We start from the raw sequence: 13,031 nt of genomic DNA on the forward strand, positions 1-13,031 counted from the left end.
GGAAATAGGCCTTGAAGGCAGCCTGGTAATCTGCTAGGATTTTTTAGCATTTGGAAATAAGAGTATTTGGAAACCATATAACTGCAGTGCCAAACTACTACCACAGATATTTATAGTGAATTTCTTTGAAATTTTTACTGGTTGAATATTCAGCATAATTTTAATATCAGCCTTCCCAGACAGTTTCATTTACAAATATTTTGTGCAGATTTATTGACCAAATCTGTGTAAGATGAATAATTACATAGTTTTTGTAGGCACTCTAATATTAGAATTAATCAGACAAGAAAGTGGTTGTGGTAACTTTTGTTTTTGATCGGACTTGCAATAATGCTGAAATTCATTATTGTGTTCATTTGAAATTAAGTGATTGCCCATTCATGGGCATTTCATTTGAAATAAACCACATTAATATATCTCAATTTTTTAAAGTGCAAAGCATGATGTTCAAGGTTTTCTTTTCTGATGAAACTCAACAAGTTCTCAACTTTGTGCTGGCAAAACCTGAATTTTTGCATTTTTCTTGTTTTGCATCTAACCTTTGCACATTTATACTCAATTTTATTTTCTTCATTGGTTTCCACCAAGAAATGCAGCTTTGGTATCATATATTTAGTAAAGATCTAGCAGCCTATGAATTCCAGTGGTGTTCCCATTAGCCATGCCTGAAATATTCACAAATGATATGCAGCATTAATCAGCAACTGTTCCCATATGGCTCGATCATTCATATTTTGAGACTAATGCAGAATCCTGCTGTCCTATTTTGTGGAATGGTCCTTCAAATCTTCCTAATAGTGTATAGAAAGAGAGGTCACAGTGTGGACAAGGAGCAGTTTGTGTACTAGAGCCATTTTCTGGTACTGGGTTTGCAACTTCACCTAACTGGAGTATAAAATTTATATACCTTACGCTATGCAAGGGAACTTTATACAGTTGTTGCAGGTGTATGCATCTAACCTTTGCTAGAAGTCATATTGATAGAAGTCATATTGATAGCTGACTTTCAAAACAGACTAGGTTGCTTTTAGAGGCAACTGTCACTAATGCTGCAGGTTTTTCTGCTGCTAAATGTATGACTGAAAATATTATGTGTTAGTTAAATTGCAAATGGTTACATGTAATTAAGACTGAAAAAACTTAGTTGAAGGTTGGCATAAGATACGTATAATTCTGGTCACCCACATCAGTTTACAAACAACCTTCACTGTTTCAGTTTTGAGGTAATAATATAGATAAAACTCAGGTCTTCTAAATTTCATTGTATCTGTAAAGTTCTATTATTTTCTAGGGCCATTGAGTAAAAACTCCTCTGAGGACATAATTGTATAAGATATTTTATGGTTTTTCTATAAGATAATGGAAGGATGGCAAGTTACTGCTGCCTGAAGAATATTCTAAACTAGCAATCCCCAACCTGTGGGCCGCAGACCACATGTGGTCCTTCGACTAATTGGAGGTGGGCCCCGAAGGACGCCTTCTCCCCCCTCCCGGCCCTTTACTTCATCCCCCCCAGCCCTTTACAACACACTTCATTGTTGTGGCATGTCTGTATCTTATTTTGAAGGGATGTTTAAACATTACCAAAGCGATCAGAGAGCGTTAGGGCAGTGGTTGAGAGTAGAGGAGTAAACTACCCCCCTCACCGGGCCTCAGTAAAAGGCGTTGGGTGGTCCCCGGTGATAAAAAGGTTGGGGACCACTGTTCTAAACCATTTCCCTCTCAGGATAAACATTTAATTTCTTAGGATGATGATTATGATGATGATGATATTTTTCGTATTCATACATGGTTTCAGATTTATGTAAATCTGAAGAAGACAATGTTAAGAAATGTCACTTGAGGAAATAGTCACCTGAGATTATGTCAGTAGCGTATCTCTGCTATTAGGCATTGTGGCTTTTTCTGAAGAAGTGTGCTTGCACACAAAAGCTTATTATACTTTGAATAAAACTTTGTTGGTCTTAAAGGCGCCACTGGATTCAAACTTTGTTCTTGAAGTCCTTGTTTCTTTCATGAGGTCATTTAGATCTGTTTAAATTCCTTCAGAGGGTTATGTAAGACTAAATTTTGCCCTTTTCAAAATAGATCCTTACAATAAATGAGGATGGATCACTGGGTCTGAAAACTACCAAATCTCACATTTGTGAGCATTGCAATGCTGCCTTTAGAACCAACTACCATTTACAGAGGCATGTCTTCATTCATACAGGTACTGCTTGAATTTGTGTTGTTTTTTTTCTGTTACCCGAAGAACTACTGAGTCTTAAACAATGCACTGAACAATGCATAACAATCTATATTTTATATTCCAAAGTGCAGGAAACATGGCATCTAATCTTAAGTATTCCATGCACCAAAGTGTCAAAAATACCAGAAAGAAGTAATGTTACAATTAATTTCAGACTTGCTTTCTATATGTAGTAGGCTCACAAGTAGCACAATTTCTGGTGTTTCCTTGTTTACGTACGCTCTTTATTTTTATTTGGCTAGGAAGGGATCTGTAGTCTGGATAACTGGAAGAGATGTTTAATATTATACTAGATTTTATACCATATTCCAGCATCTTGCAATGCTGATTTTTAAATCTTATTGTTCTGTCAGCATTACAGGTTGACAGGATTTGTAGTATTTACCATTTATAGGTAGGCATTTCTGTACTAAAATAATTTTGAATCCACTCAAATGCTGGATTGCAATAAGCAACTGTTTTATTCCTCAAACAGTATTTGTTAGAAACAAATGTTTTTAGCTTTTAACTTACAGATGTGGAATTATATTGTTTAAGGTGAAAAACCATTTCAGTGCAGTCAGTGCGACATGCGTTTCATACAGAAGTACCTGCTACAGAGACACGAGAAGATTCATACTGGTGAGTATAGCTCCTTGAGTATATTTACTGGTGTGCTTAAAGAACTTTTCCTAAAGACAGCCAAGTAGTAGGAATATGCAGCTTTTATTTTAATATATGCGCACTGCAGATACCTTGTAGAAGAGAAACAGAGTTTATGTGTACTGCAGCTTTGCTTCTCTTTCCGCCTCTCTCTTTTGTTTTTCTGTTGCCAGGTTACTGTTAACTGAAATTATCAGAGCTTGTAAGATAATATATTTTCTATTGGATAAGTAGTTAGAACGTTTTCAGAATTACAATGGCCAAAATGCCTAACCCCCTAGGTATCGCTTTGCATCTCACTTTTAAAAATCACTGACAGAAAATTATACTAGAGAGGTTGAGCAAGACAAATAGAAGAAATGTTAAAACAAAAATAGTTCCTTTGCATTGGTTTATTTTGAAATTCTACTTTTGTAAAATCACATTCTGTAAACAGGCTTGGCTTCAATGGGTTTTTGGCATTTTGGTGCATGGCCCTTCATTACCTCTGTAAATATTTACAACTACAGTCCTTTTGAGCTGGATGCCAATTTTCAACCTCCTTTTAAAAAACAGATTTGCAAATGCTGTGTGTTGCTTAGTGAAAACTTTCACTTTCTACTGATTACTAATGGTTAGTACTTTGTGTGCATATGTGAACCACAAGCAAGCAAAATACAATATGTCTTTTATAGCAATGCATAGTAATTTATATGCATAAGTATTTGGCACTCATGCAATTTTTATGGTCTCTTTTACTATTGCACTGGTTTGGGGCAATGTTTGGACTCACTTTGGTAATACCAGATCATTCCTTCAGAGCCTTGCTTTCTTCTTTATGTCTGAATTTCTTTCTGCTGCATGTCAGATCTTTTTTACATGTGATACTGATACATTTTTCACTTTTTGAGTTGCATCTCAAGTGACACAACATTTGACACAGAAACAGTAGTTTTCCAGTGCATTACAAACATTCAAAAGTTTGATGTGTTCTTGGTTAAAATGTGTTCTTAATGTCACAAGAAAATACCTTAAGTATACTCAGTTCAATTAAGTAAATTTCTTTTAGAATTGCATAAACTGGTTTATTTTGCATTTTTCTGATGTTAGTGCATGAAATGAGAGGGGGGGAAGAAATCTATATGGAAAAATTGGCATTTTACAGACAGAAGTTAGAAATAATTATATGGAAAAAGAGAATCTACTTATGACAGAAATATTACTGTGACCTTGAAAGGACAGCAAAGGGTTAGAAAGGTTGTTTTTAAAAAAGGAAAAGAAATAAAATTCCATAATTTGCTGACCAAGCTGTCCTTTAATGTGTGATTTACCCCAGTTTTCTTTTAATCAAAAGTAGTTACTGGAGAATGCAGTCAGAAGTAGAAAAAAGTGTGTAGACATAATGTCAATACTGCATGGCAGGACCCCTGCACGTTTATTGCATGCACTATCAATCACAGCTGGTTCCATCCACCATATTGTGTGTGTTTTGTTTTGGTTGCTGAGAGGAGGGCTGATCCTGCCCAGCCAGTGGATTAGGTCAATGGATTTTCCATACCAAATTGGACACAGAGAAGTGTTTATTACTTTATAGAGATAGAAATACTAGTTTCCACACTCTGCATACAAGCATTGCTCCAAACTTCAAATCTGACTCCGATTGGTGTTAGCCAAGTCAGTTGGTTGTGGACGTTGGTACCTCCTCTGAAATAAGTATATGTCCTTTTTTATTTGTAAGCCACAATGCAGCATAAAGTTTTTGCAGCACACCATCTCCTTAAGTAGCTAGCCTATGCCCATGGAATAATGTAGGGGGGAGAGTTTCATGACTTGCTATAATCAGTCATTATGGTCAAAATTGCCCTTCAGACTGTAAAAACTTCTGTGCTTTTACTTCAGGGAAAAGCAGCTGGGATGGGAAATTTTGAGAAGAAAAACAGCCAGCAGGAAAGGGTCATCTACGTCTCCTTCCTACTTCCTCATAATTGCCTCTGTTAGTAGAGATACTTCTCTTTAGAGCAAAATGAACTAATTGGAAAAGTAACATGCAGTTTGGCTCTGTTTCATACAGAGGTCTGAGAGAGAATTTTAAACTAACTGCATTGCTATCATGTAAGAAGTATTTTATCCTATCCCCTGCTTTCCAGCACTTTTGTATGTATCAGCCATGTTCTTTCTGAATGACAGACACTGAATTATATCAGGAGGCTATATCAGAAAGTGTCTTATTTTATATGTTAAGCAGCTACAAATCCCAGTGTAGTAATTGTGTTTCTTTGAGCCTGTTCAGTTTTTAAATTCTCAGGAGAACTCTCATTTTAGAAATATGCTGAGGCTTGAACTTTTGTAATTCTTCAATGAGTAGGATTTGCGTAATAATGGTGTAGTAACCAAGGCTGCCTGTCTAGACTTAGAAAACAGGTGAGCTGATGGAAAAGTTGTATACTCAGTTCATCTTTGAGGTCATAATAATGTTTAAGAGATAATGTTGCTATCATCCTCATTGTAGAAATTTAAACTGCAAACTTTTTGGGGCAGGGCAGTCAGTCTATGAAACCCTGGTTGAGAAAATATGGCCTAAGCACATCAATCAGTAAACCTTCAAAAATCCAAACTGACTGCTCATCATTGATATGCCCTCATCCAGGAATGGCCCACCTAGGTAGTTTAGACCCATTTAGGAGGTGGCCCTAAGCCAGGAAGGGCTTAATGAGGGATCAGTTCTCTACCTCCAACTTCCTGCCAGTTTGAGAAGTTTGCTGGGTGGAAGAAGAGAGGAGCCAGCTCAGAGCATTCTCTGCTGCCAGTAAGTTGCCCTGGCTTCCTGGCCTCTTTCAACTTGGAGGACATGGGGGGGGGCAGGTTGGGACAGCCTCTGCGTGCCTTCTGCAGGTGGGGGGCTGCTGAAGGCCCAGAAATGGCCCCCCGGCAGCCCTCTGGGATCCAGAATGCTGAGGAAATGCCTCTGCCCTGGGAATGTTTATGCATGAGTAAGTGATGGTCCTCATCCAGGAATGGCCCACCTTGGTAACTTAGCCCCAATCAGGAGGCAGCCCTTAGTCAGGAAGGGCTTAACAAATGGTCAGCTCTCCACTTCCAACTTTCTGCCAGTTTCAGAAATGTGCTGGATGGAAGAGGAGCCAGCCTCAGAGCATGTCCTGCGGCCAATAAGTTGCCCTGGCCTCCTGCTGCCTTTTGACTCAGAGGACATGGAGGGGAGAATGGGTAGCCTCTGAAACAGCCCCCCTGCTGGTCCTCTGGGACCCAGGGTGCCCAGAAAAAGTCTCTGCCCTAGGAATGTTTACACATGAGTAAATCATGTGAGGTTTGCAGTTTGCAATATGAGAAGGGAGGAATGCTTTGGGAGGTAGCCGTCACAGGCAGTTGCAGCAGGGAAAATAATGCTGATGTGGGTGGGGCTGGGAAGATGTAGGTTCTCTCTTTCCATAGGGATACCACCTTGGTCTTGCTGCAGTCTTTCTAGGACCATCACAACAAAGCAAATTGGAAACCAATGGCACGGAAGATAGGGAAACTGTAGAGGGGGCACAGAAGCACCATGAGGCCATGGGGACATGTGAAGAGGGAGACACTGTTTCCTAGTAGCACCTCCCCTGTAGAAGAAGAGCTGGATTTTATACCCAAAGGAGTATCAGAGTGGCTTATAATCACCTTTTCCTCTGCCCACAACAGTCACCCTGTGAGGTAGGTGAGGCTGAGAGAGCTCTGTGAGAAGTTTCTAACAGGACAGTGACTAGCCCAAGGTCACCCAGCACATGGAGGAGCAGGGAATCAAGTCCAGCTCACCACATTAGAAGCTGCTGCTCTTAACCACTACACCAAGCTGTACAAATTGCCATTGCCTTAAAGGGATGTAGTTAGAGCACAGGCAAAAGAAGCTGTTGCAAGAGGATAGTGTGAGACTTTTTTGACTTGCTCACTGACTTTTATGGGATTCTTTTTCTTTAAATTTGGACTTTCTGGCCAATGTCTTCTCAGAGCAATCCAGTTAGAGAGACACTCAGATATTTCCGACATGGAGAGGTGATTGTGTGGTCAATAAAGTTTGCAATTTCAGAAGAAAGGAATACTTTTCTCTCTCTGTATCTGTGTCTCTCTCTGTGTGTGTCTGTGTATAGAGGGGAATGCCACACAGCCCCCGTCCCCAACCCAAGCAGCCCTTTCCTCCGGGGGAACTGATCTCTGCCTTCTGGAGAGGAAGCTTCATTCTGGGGGAACTCTAGGTCCCACCTGGAGGCTGGCATCCCTGAACAGTGACAGGGATGCCAGCCTCTATTTGGGACCTGGCGATCCTACTTCTGGGGTTTCTTGAAACTGAAGGATAGTTCAGGGATTTCTCAATGGTAAAAAAGTTGAGAAAAGAGGACATAGAGGCAGTAATTGAGAAATCCATTGCAAGTTCTTTGGCAACCAATGTTTTCATGATCGTTTGAAACCAACAACTGTTTTTGATTTATTTTGATATTGAACTAAACTGAAGAATGTAAAAACTGAATGGTTTCTTCAAGCAAATTTTACTATCAATTCAATATTTTCATTGAAGGAAGAAACTAAGACAAATTTATGAATCATTTGATTTGATGTTTATTGTTATTAGCAATTACTGCCACACAGCATTTCTCTTTGTTTCCCACCTGGAGCCTGGCATCCCTGCATCTCCATGGTATCCAAAGCCAGAGAGTCCCACCTTCCAAGCAGTTGTTTTCTCCAGGGGGACTGATCTCTGTGGCCTGGAAATAACCAGCAATTCCAGAAAATCCCCAGGTCCCACAACCTCCTGGGGGCAGAGATTTGCATCCCACAACCTCCCTGGGGCAGAGTGCACAGAGTTCCCTCCTCCCAAGCAGCCCTTTCATCCCTAGGAACTTGGAGATGAGTTGTTATTGCAGAGTTCCCCCTCCAAAATAGCTCCCCTCCTGGGGAGCTGATCTCTATAGTCTGCAGATGACCTCCAATTTCAGGACATTTCCAGGCCACACCTTGAGGTTGGTGGGCCCTTCTTTCCTCTCATGATTTACGCTTTTGCCATGTAGCTAGCCCCCAGGAAGGCCACAGTGCAGTGTGCATCCTAGCACCTGTTGTTTCCCTGGGTGCAACAGGCTTTGCCTCTAGTTAAGAACATGAAAAGAGATTGCTAGATCAGATCAGTGGTCCATCTAGTCCAGCATCTATTTTTGCCATTAGTTGATCAGCTCTGGAGGATATAGAGGCTGAGGCCCTCTCCTGCTGCTGCCAAACAGCGCCAGTATTCAGAGGTTTTCTGTCTCTGTATACGGAAGTTCCTTTCAATCACTATGACTAGTAGCCATTTATGAACCTCTTCTCAATGAACCTTAGCCTCCTTTGAAGGCTGAATATACTTCTGGCCATCATTTCTTCCCAGGAAGTCAATTTCACAGTTTGTTCACTAAAGAAATTTTTTTTGGCTGTTCTGAACTTATTTTCTAACCATTTATTTTTATGTCTCTGGGTTCTAGTATTATGGAAGAGGGAGAAAAAGCTTGTTGTATCCACTTTCTCTCCCTATGCATAATTTTATAAACCTTTCATGGTTTAGAATCATAGAATCAGAATCATAGAGTTGGAAGGGACCATACAGGTGATCTAGTCCAACTCCCTGCTCAACGCAGGATTAGCCCTAAGCATCCTAAAGCATCCAAGAAAAGTGTGTATCCAACCTTTGCTTGAAGACTGCCAGTTTCTCCTTAGTTTTCTTTATTCTAGACTGAAAGTTCCTGGCTCTCCAGCTTTACATCATAGGAAAAGTGCACCAAACTCCTAATCATCTTGACTGCTCTCTTTACTATTTTCAGTACTGCAATGTCATTTTAACGAAATAGCAACCTGAACTACATAGTATTCCAAATGAAAGCACCCCATTGTAATATTTATATTTTCAGTCCCTTTCTTGCTAATTTCTGGCATGGAGTTTGCATTTTTTGCTGCTGCTGCACACCGGGTTAACATTTTCATCGTTCTTCCCGCAACAACCCCAAGATCTCTCTCAGTCTCAGTCTTGGCCAGTTCAGAACTCATTATATTAAATTGGGATTTAAAAAAAAATCAAGCATGTCACCTTATACTAACCCATGTTGAACTTTATTTGCCAAGCCAGCTTGATGTAGTGGTTAGGAGCGCTGACTTCTAATCTGGTGAGCCATGCTTGATTCCCTGCTTGCCCATGTGCAGCCAGTTGGGTGATCTTGAGCTTGCCGCAGCATTGATAAAGCTATTCTGATTGAGCAGTAACATCAGGGCTCTCTCAGCCTCACCCACTTCACAGGGTGTCTGTTGGGGGGAGAGGAAAGAGAAGGCGACTGTAAGCCTCTTTGGTACTCCTGGTAGAGAAAAGGGGCATATAAGTACTTCTTCCTCCTCCTCCTCCTCCTTTTCCTCTTCACACAATCTGCTTAAAAGCAGCACTGTTCTTTAAAACATTTAAAAGGGACCATCACCGATCCCCATAACTAATGACTATAACATCCTTATCACTAAGAATGGGATTTACCCGTTTGAGGTTTCATGCCAGGCTGACTACAGTTAGCAGTGGTCAATTCCTCAATATCCCATGTCTGATTGCCTTTGTATTTGTGTATGGAGGCAATTGAGAGCCTTCTTCATTATATTCTTGACTGTTCTCTGTATGACAACCCAAGAACTAAATACATTAAGAAACTTTTGCCCCCTGTTTGTGGGTATTTAATCCTTTTGTTATCAGATACCAATCCATATATTTCCAAGAGAGTTGCCCTATTTGCTCTTGCTGCCAAGATTAAGTCTAACTATGTAAACAAATTGTGTTGTCCTGATAACTCTGACTCTTTATCTATTAATCAATTTTAGTATTGTTCATTTTAGAATTAAAGTTTTATCTTATATTTTTGTATACTCTTTAGATTTAACAGTATTATCTAATGGCTAATACAGTAAAATTTACCTATGTATAACAATCGTCTTAGGATTTCACCAAGCTGAATGAATTGGTATCATCTGAAAACCTAGCTACTGCAGTGCTCATCCCCAATTCCAAATAATTTATGAACAAACTAAATGCTAATCCTTCTGGGACCCTACTGCTCATTTTCATTCATTGTGCAAATTATCCATTTGTTCCTTTCTCTGCTTCCTAACATTTAAGGAATCTGGAATATATAAGAGGTCACATTTTATCTCATGGCAGCTAAGTTACTTAGTAGTCTTTGGCAGGCTGTTTTGTCTGAGGCTTAATGGCAATCCCAAGTATATGGTGGCTACCAGATTGCCCTTATCCACATGCTTGTTAACCTACTCAAAGAACTCCAAGATATTGCTGAGGCAGAAGCTATGTCGATTTTCCTAATAATCTTTGTTCCTTGATGTGCTCAATAATCCTCTTTTTAAAAACCATTTGTACAAATTTATCTGGAATAGATGTTAGACTCACCAATTTTCTGGTTTCTCTAGGGATTACATTTGCTACTTTTCAGTCATCCTTGCCTGCCTCTGTGTTGCAATTTTGGTATTCTTTGGTGGTCTGGGTGATTCTGCTTAGCTTCTGAGATCTGATGAGGTTGGGCCAGCTGGGGCTTTCCAAGTTTGAGCATTTGCTATTTTTCAGCCATTCAATATATAGGCTGATTACAAAGGCAAATTACAAGGTTTTTTAAAGAACCATTGAGTATATGTCATCTGGACCTACAGACTTGCTGATTTTAAGTTTGCCTAGTAATCCTAGAAATTCAGGTCTCATCACTTCGATCTGACTCAGCTCTTGTGCCCCACTATGACCCATTATGCACGGGCCAGAACACCCATGCTGGCGGTGGCAGGGCATCAGGGAAAATCCCCAATTATACATGCCCCCGCCGCCAGTGCGGGCATGGCCCAGCCCAGGGCCACAGAAGGCCCTCGTTATCGGAACATGGGAACTTCCACATTCCTTGGGATATTGCGGGCGCTGGCTGGGGCGGGCCAGCACTGTGCATAATTGCCAGCGCCGGGCCTTTAGGCCCGCCCAGCCCATGCCCCTGTGAGCTCCGTGGAGCCGGAAGGGGCATCCCCCTGCCCCCGCTGTAGTGTGTGGTGGGAGCCCTGCCCCTCCCTGTTCCCCCCCTGCCCCTTCCCACTCCCCCCTGGCCACTGCCACTTACACCATCTGGCAGCTTCCCGGGTTTCCTGGCCCCGGCGCACAGCGTGTGCGTGCGCGCTATGCCGGGGCATCCCCATACACCAGGGATCCCCGCCCCTGTGCATACACGTGGAACAGTGGGGCATCCTGTCCCAATGCAATGGCACAGCGGTGACGCGGATTAGCTACCGCCATGCATAATGGGTCATTGTGACACACCATGTCCAGTGCAGTCCACCAAACATATGCTTTTTGTAATCCTTGTAGGAAAGAGATGCAGGTGATTTATTGTCATTCTCTCCACCTCCACTTTAATTAGATTTAGTAGATTATAAATCATGCCAAATTGGGAGAAGATATGTAGAATAGGACTTGAGCATTTGAGGGACTGTCACATGTCATATAAACCCATGTACCACTTAAAATAACCAAACCAACTACTTTCAGCTATTTTGCACTAGAGCTGCCTTTCCATTCCAAACATTAAAAGGCATTCAAAATATGTAAGATATTTTAGACAATTAAAACACACAACTAGGGAAGGCCAATACAAGTTGCTAAAAGAACACCAAGCAAACAAAAATCACCTGCTGATAGAAGACAGTGATAGAGGGGTACCAATGGGGAGGAGTTCCATAATTTCATTGCCACAATTGAGCAGGCCATTCCTTGTATTACTACTGGCCTTGTCACAAATTGCTGTGGCACACAAAGCAGAGGCTCTGATGATGATCAGTGTGGTTGGATAGGTTATATAGAAGTCGGTGAGCATTTAGATAATACTTCAATGGTCAGTACCAGCACCTTAAATTGGATCCAGAAGCCCAGTGTAGATAGAACAAGACTGGAGTAATATGGTCCTTCTGATCCAATCAGCACTATGTCTGCAGCATTCTGTTGGTTTTGCTGTGCTGTATTTTGGGGAGTATTAATCTGAATGTAGGTTTGGATGGGGTGTCTTTGGTTTTGATTGGTTTTTAGTACGTATATTTAGAATCAGTTGCTTTATTGTTATAGTCAAGGGAGTATAAAGGTATATTGAAAAATTAACAAATTTTTACATATGCTATATCAGATACTAAGAAAAACAAAAGCAAGCAAGAGACTGAATGTAAAAGGGAGTGTGGAATCAGATGAAAGATAGGGTTGGTATTCCCAGTCTTCAAAAAATGGAATAAAGGTTTCTGGGTTATCTTAAGTAAGCTTTTCAGTTATTATACACTGTATACTATATGTGTGTGTTGACTAACAAACCCGGCTTGATTCATTTTCACGAGTTATTGGCTTTACCTAAATTTAATAAGTTCCTAATTGTTATAGAAGTTTGGATTGTATTAAGTTCGCCAGTTAGAGTTATCTTCTAATTAAGTGATCTTACTACAGAAGGAATCCAGATATGAAAGGGATCATTATTACTGATTTGCTTTAGCTGGATATGTCCAGAAGAATGTTATAAAGTTAAAATAAATCCATCAAAAATAGAGTCCAATAGCACCTTTAAGACCAACAAAGATTTATTCAAGGCGTGAGGAAGTGCTTGTACTCTTCCTCAGACTAAATGAATAGCCATCATAACTGTGGAGATATAAGGCAAAATCAAATTTTAGCAAATTAGTAAACTGTGTCATAATATCCAAATTAAGCTATATGATGCTATATGATAATTCTTTGCTAAAACAGCTAATCAATCCTTTTAAATTCAGTTGTAATTCTCAAAACCATTGGAGAAATAAAACTGTCCACGTTAGTTAGACATTGGTTATTTGTTCTGACGATTTTGATTCAAGAGTTGTAGATTTAATTGATTTTTTTAATGGAGAGATGATCTGGGAGCTTGCTTTACTTCCCCATGAATTATGTTGGTATTACATTGCTTCCAGATATACTACATTTCCTTGTTTATCCCTCCCACCACAAAGAACACAAATGGAATAATTCATAATTTGCTTCAGAAATATGTTTAAATAAACTGTGAAGGGAAGTGAGAAAATGAAAATGAAAACAAATGAAGATTACATTGAAAACTAATCT

General features: G+C 40.2%; 1 protein-coding gene across 4 annotated transcripts in view; it reads left to right on the forward strand.

Annotated features, from left to right (window-relative positions):
• ZNF148 (zinc finger protein 148) overlaps positions 1-13,031 on the forward strand; it is a 51,681-nt gene that overhangs the window by 26,991 nt on the left and 11,659 nt on the right. For 3 of the 4 annotated variants that reach the window (XM_077320341.1, XM_077320338.1, XM_077320343.1), the window contains 2 exons: positions 2,089-2,212; positions 2,789-2,872. In XM_077320341.1, the coding sequence (XP_077176456.1) occupies positions 2,089-2,212; positions 2,789-2,872 (208 nt within the window). The remainder of the gene's footprint in view (positions 1-2,088; positions 2,213-2,788; positions 2,873-13,031) is intronic. The other variant, XM_077320342.1, reaches the window with a different exon arrangement.

The sequence above is a fragment of the Paroedura picta genome, chromosome 2, assembly GCF_049243985.1.
Source record: "Paroedura picta isolate Pp20150507F chromosome 2, Ppicta_v3.0, whole genome shotgun sequence".
In the NCBI taxonomy this organism is placed as follows: Eukaryota; Metazoa; Chordata; class Lepidosauria; order Squamata; family Gekkonidae; genus Paroedura; species Paroedura picta.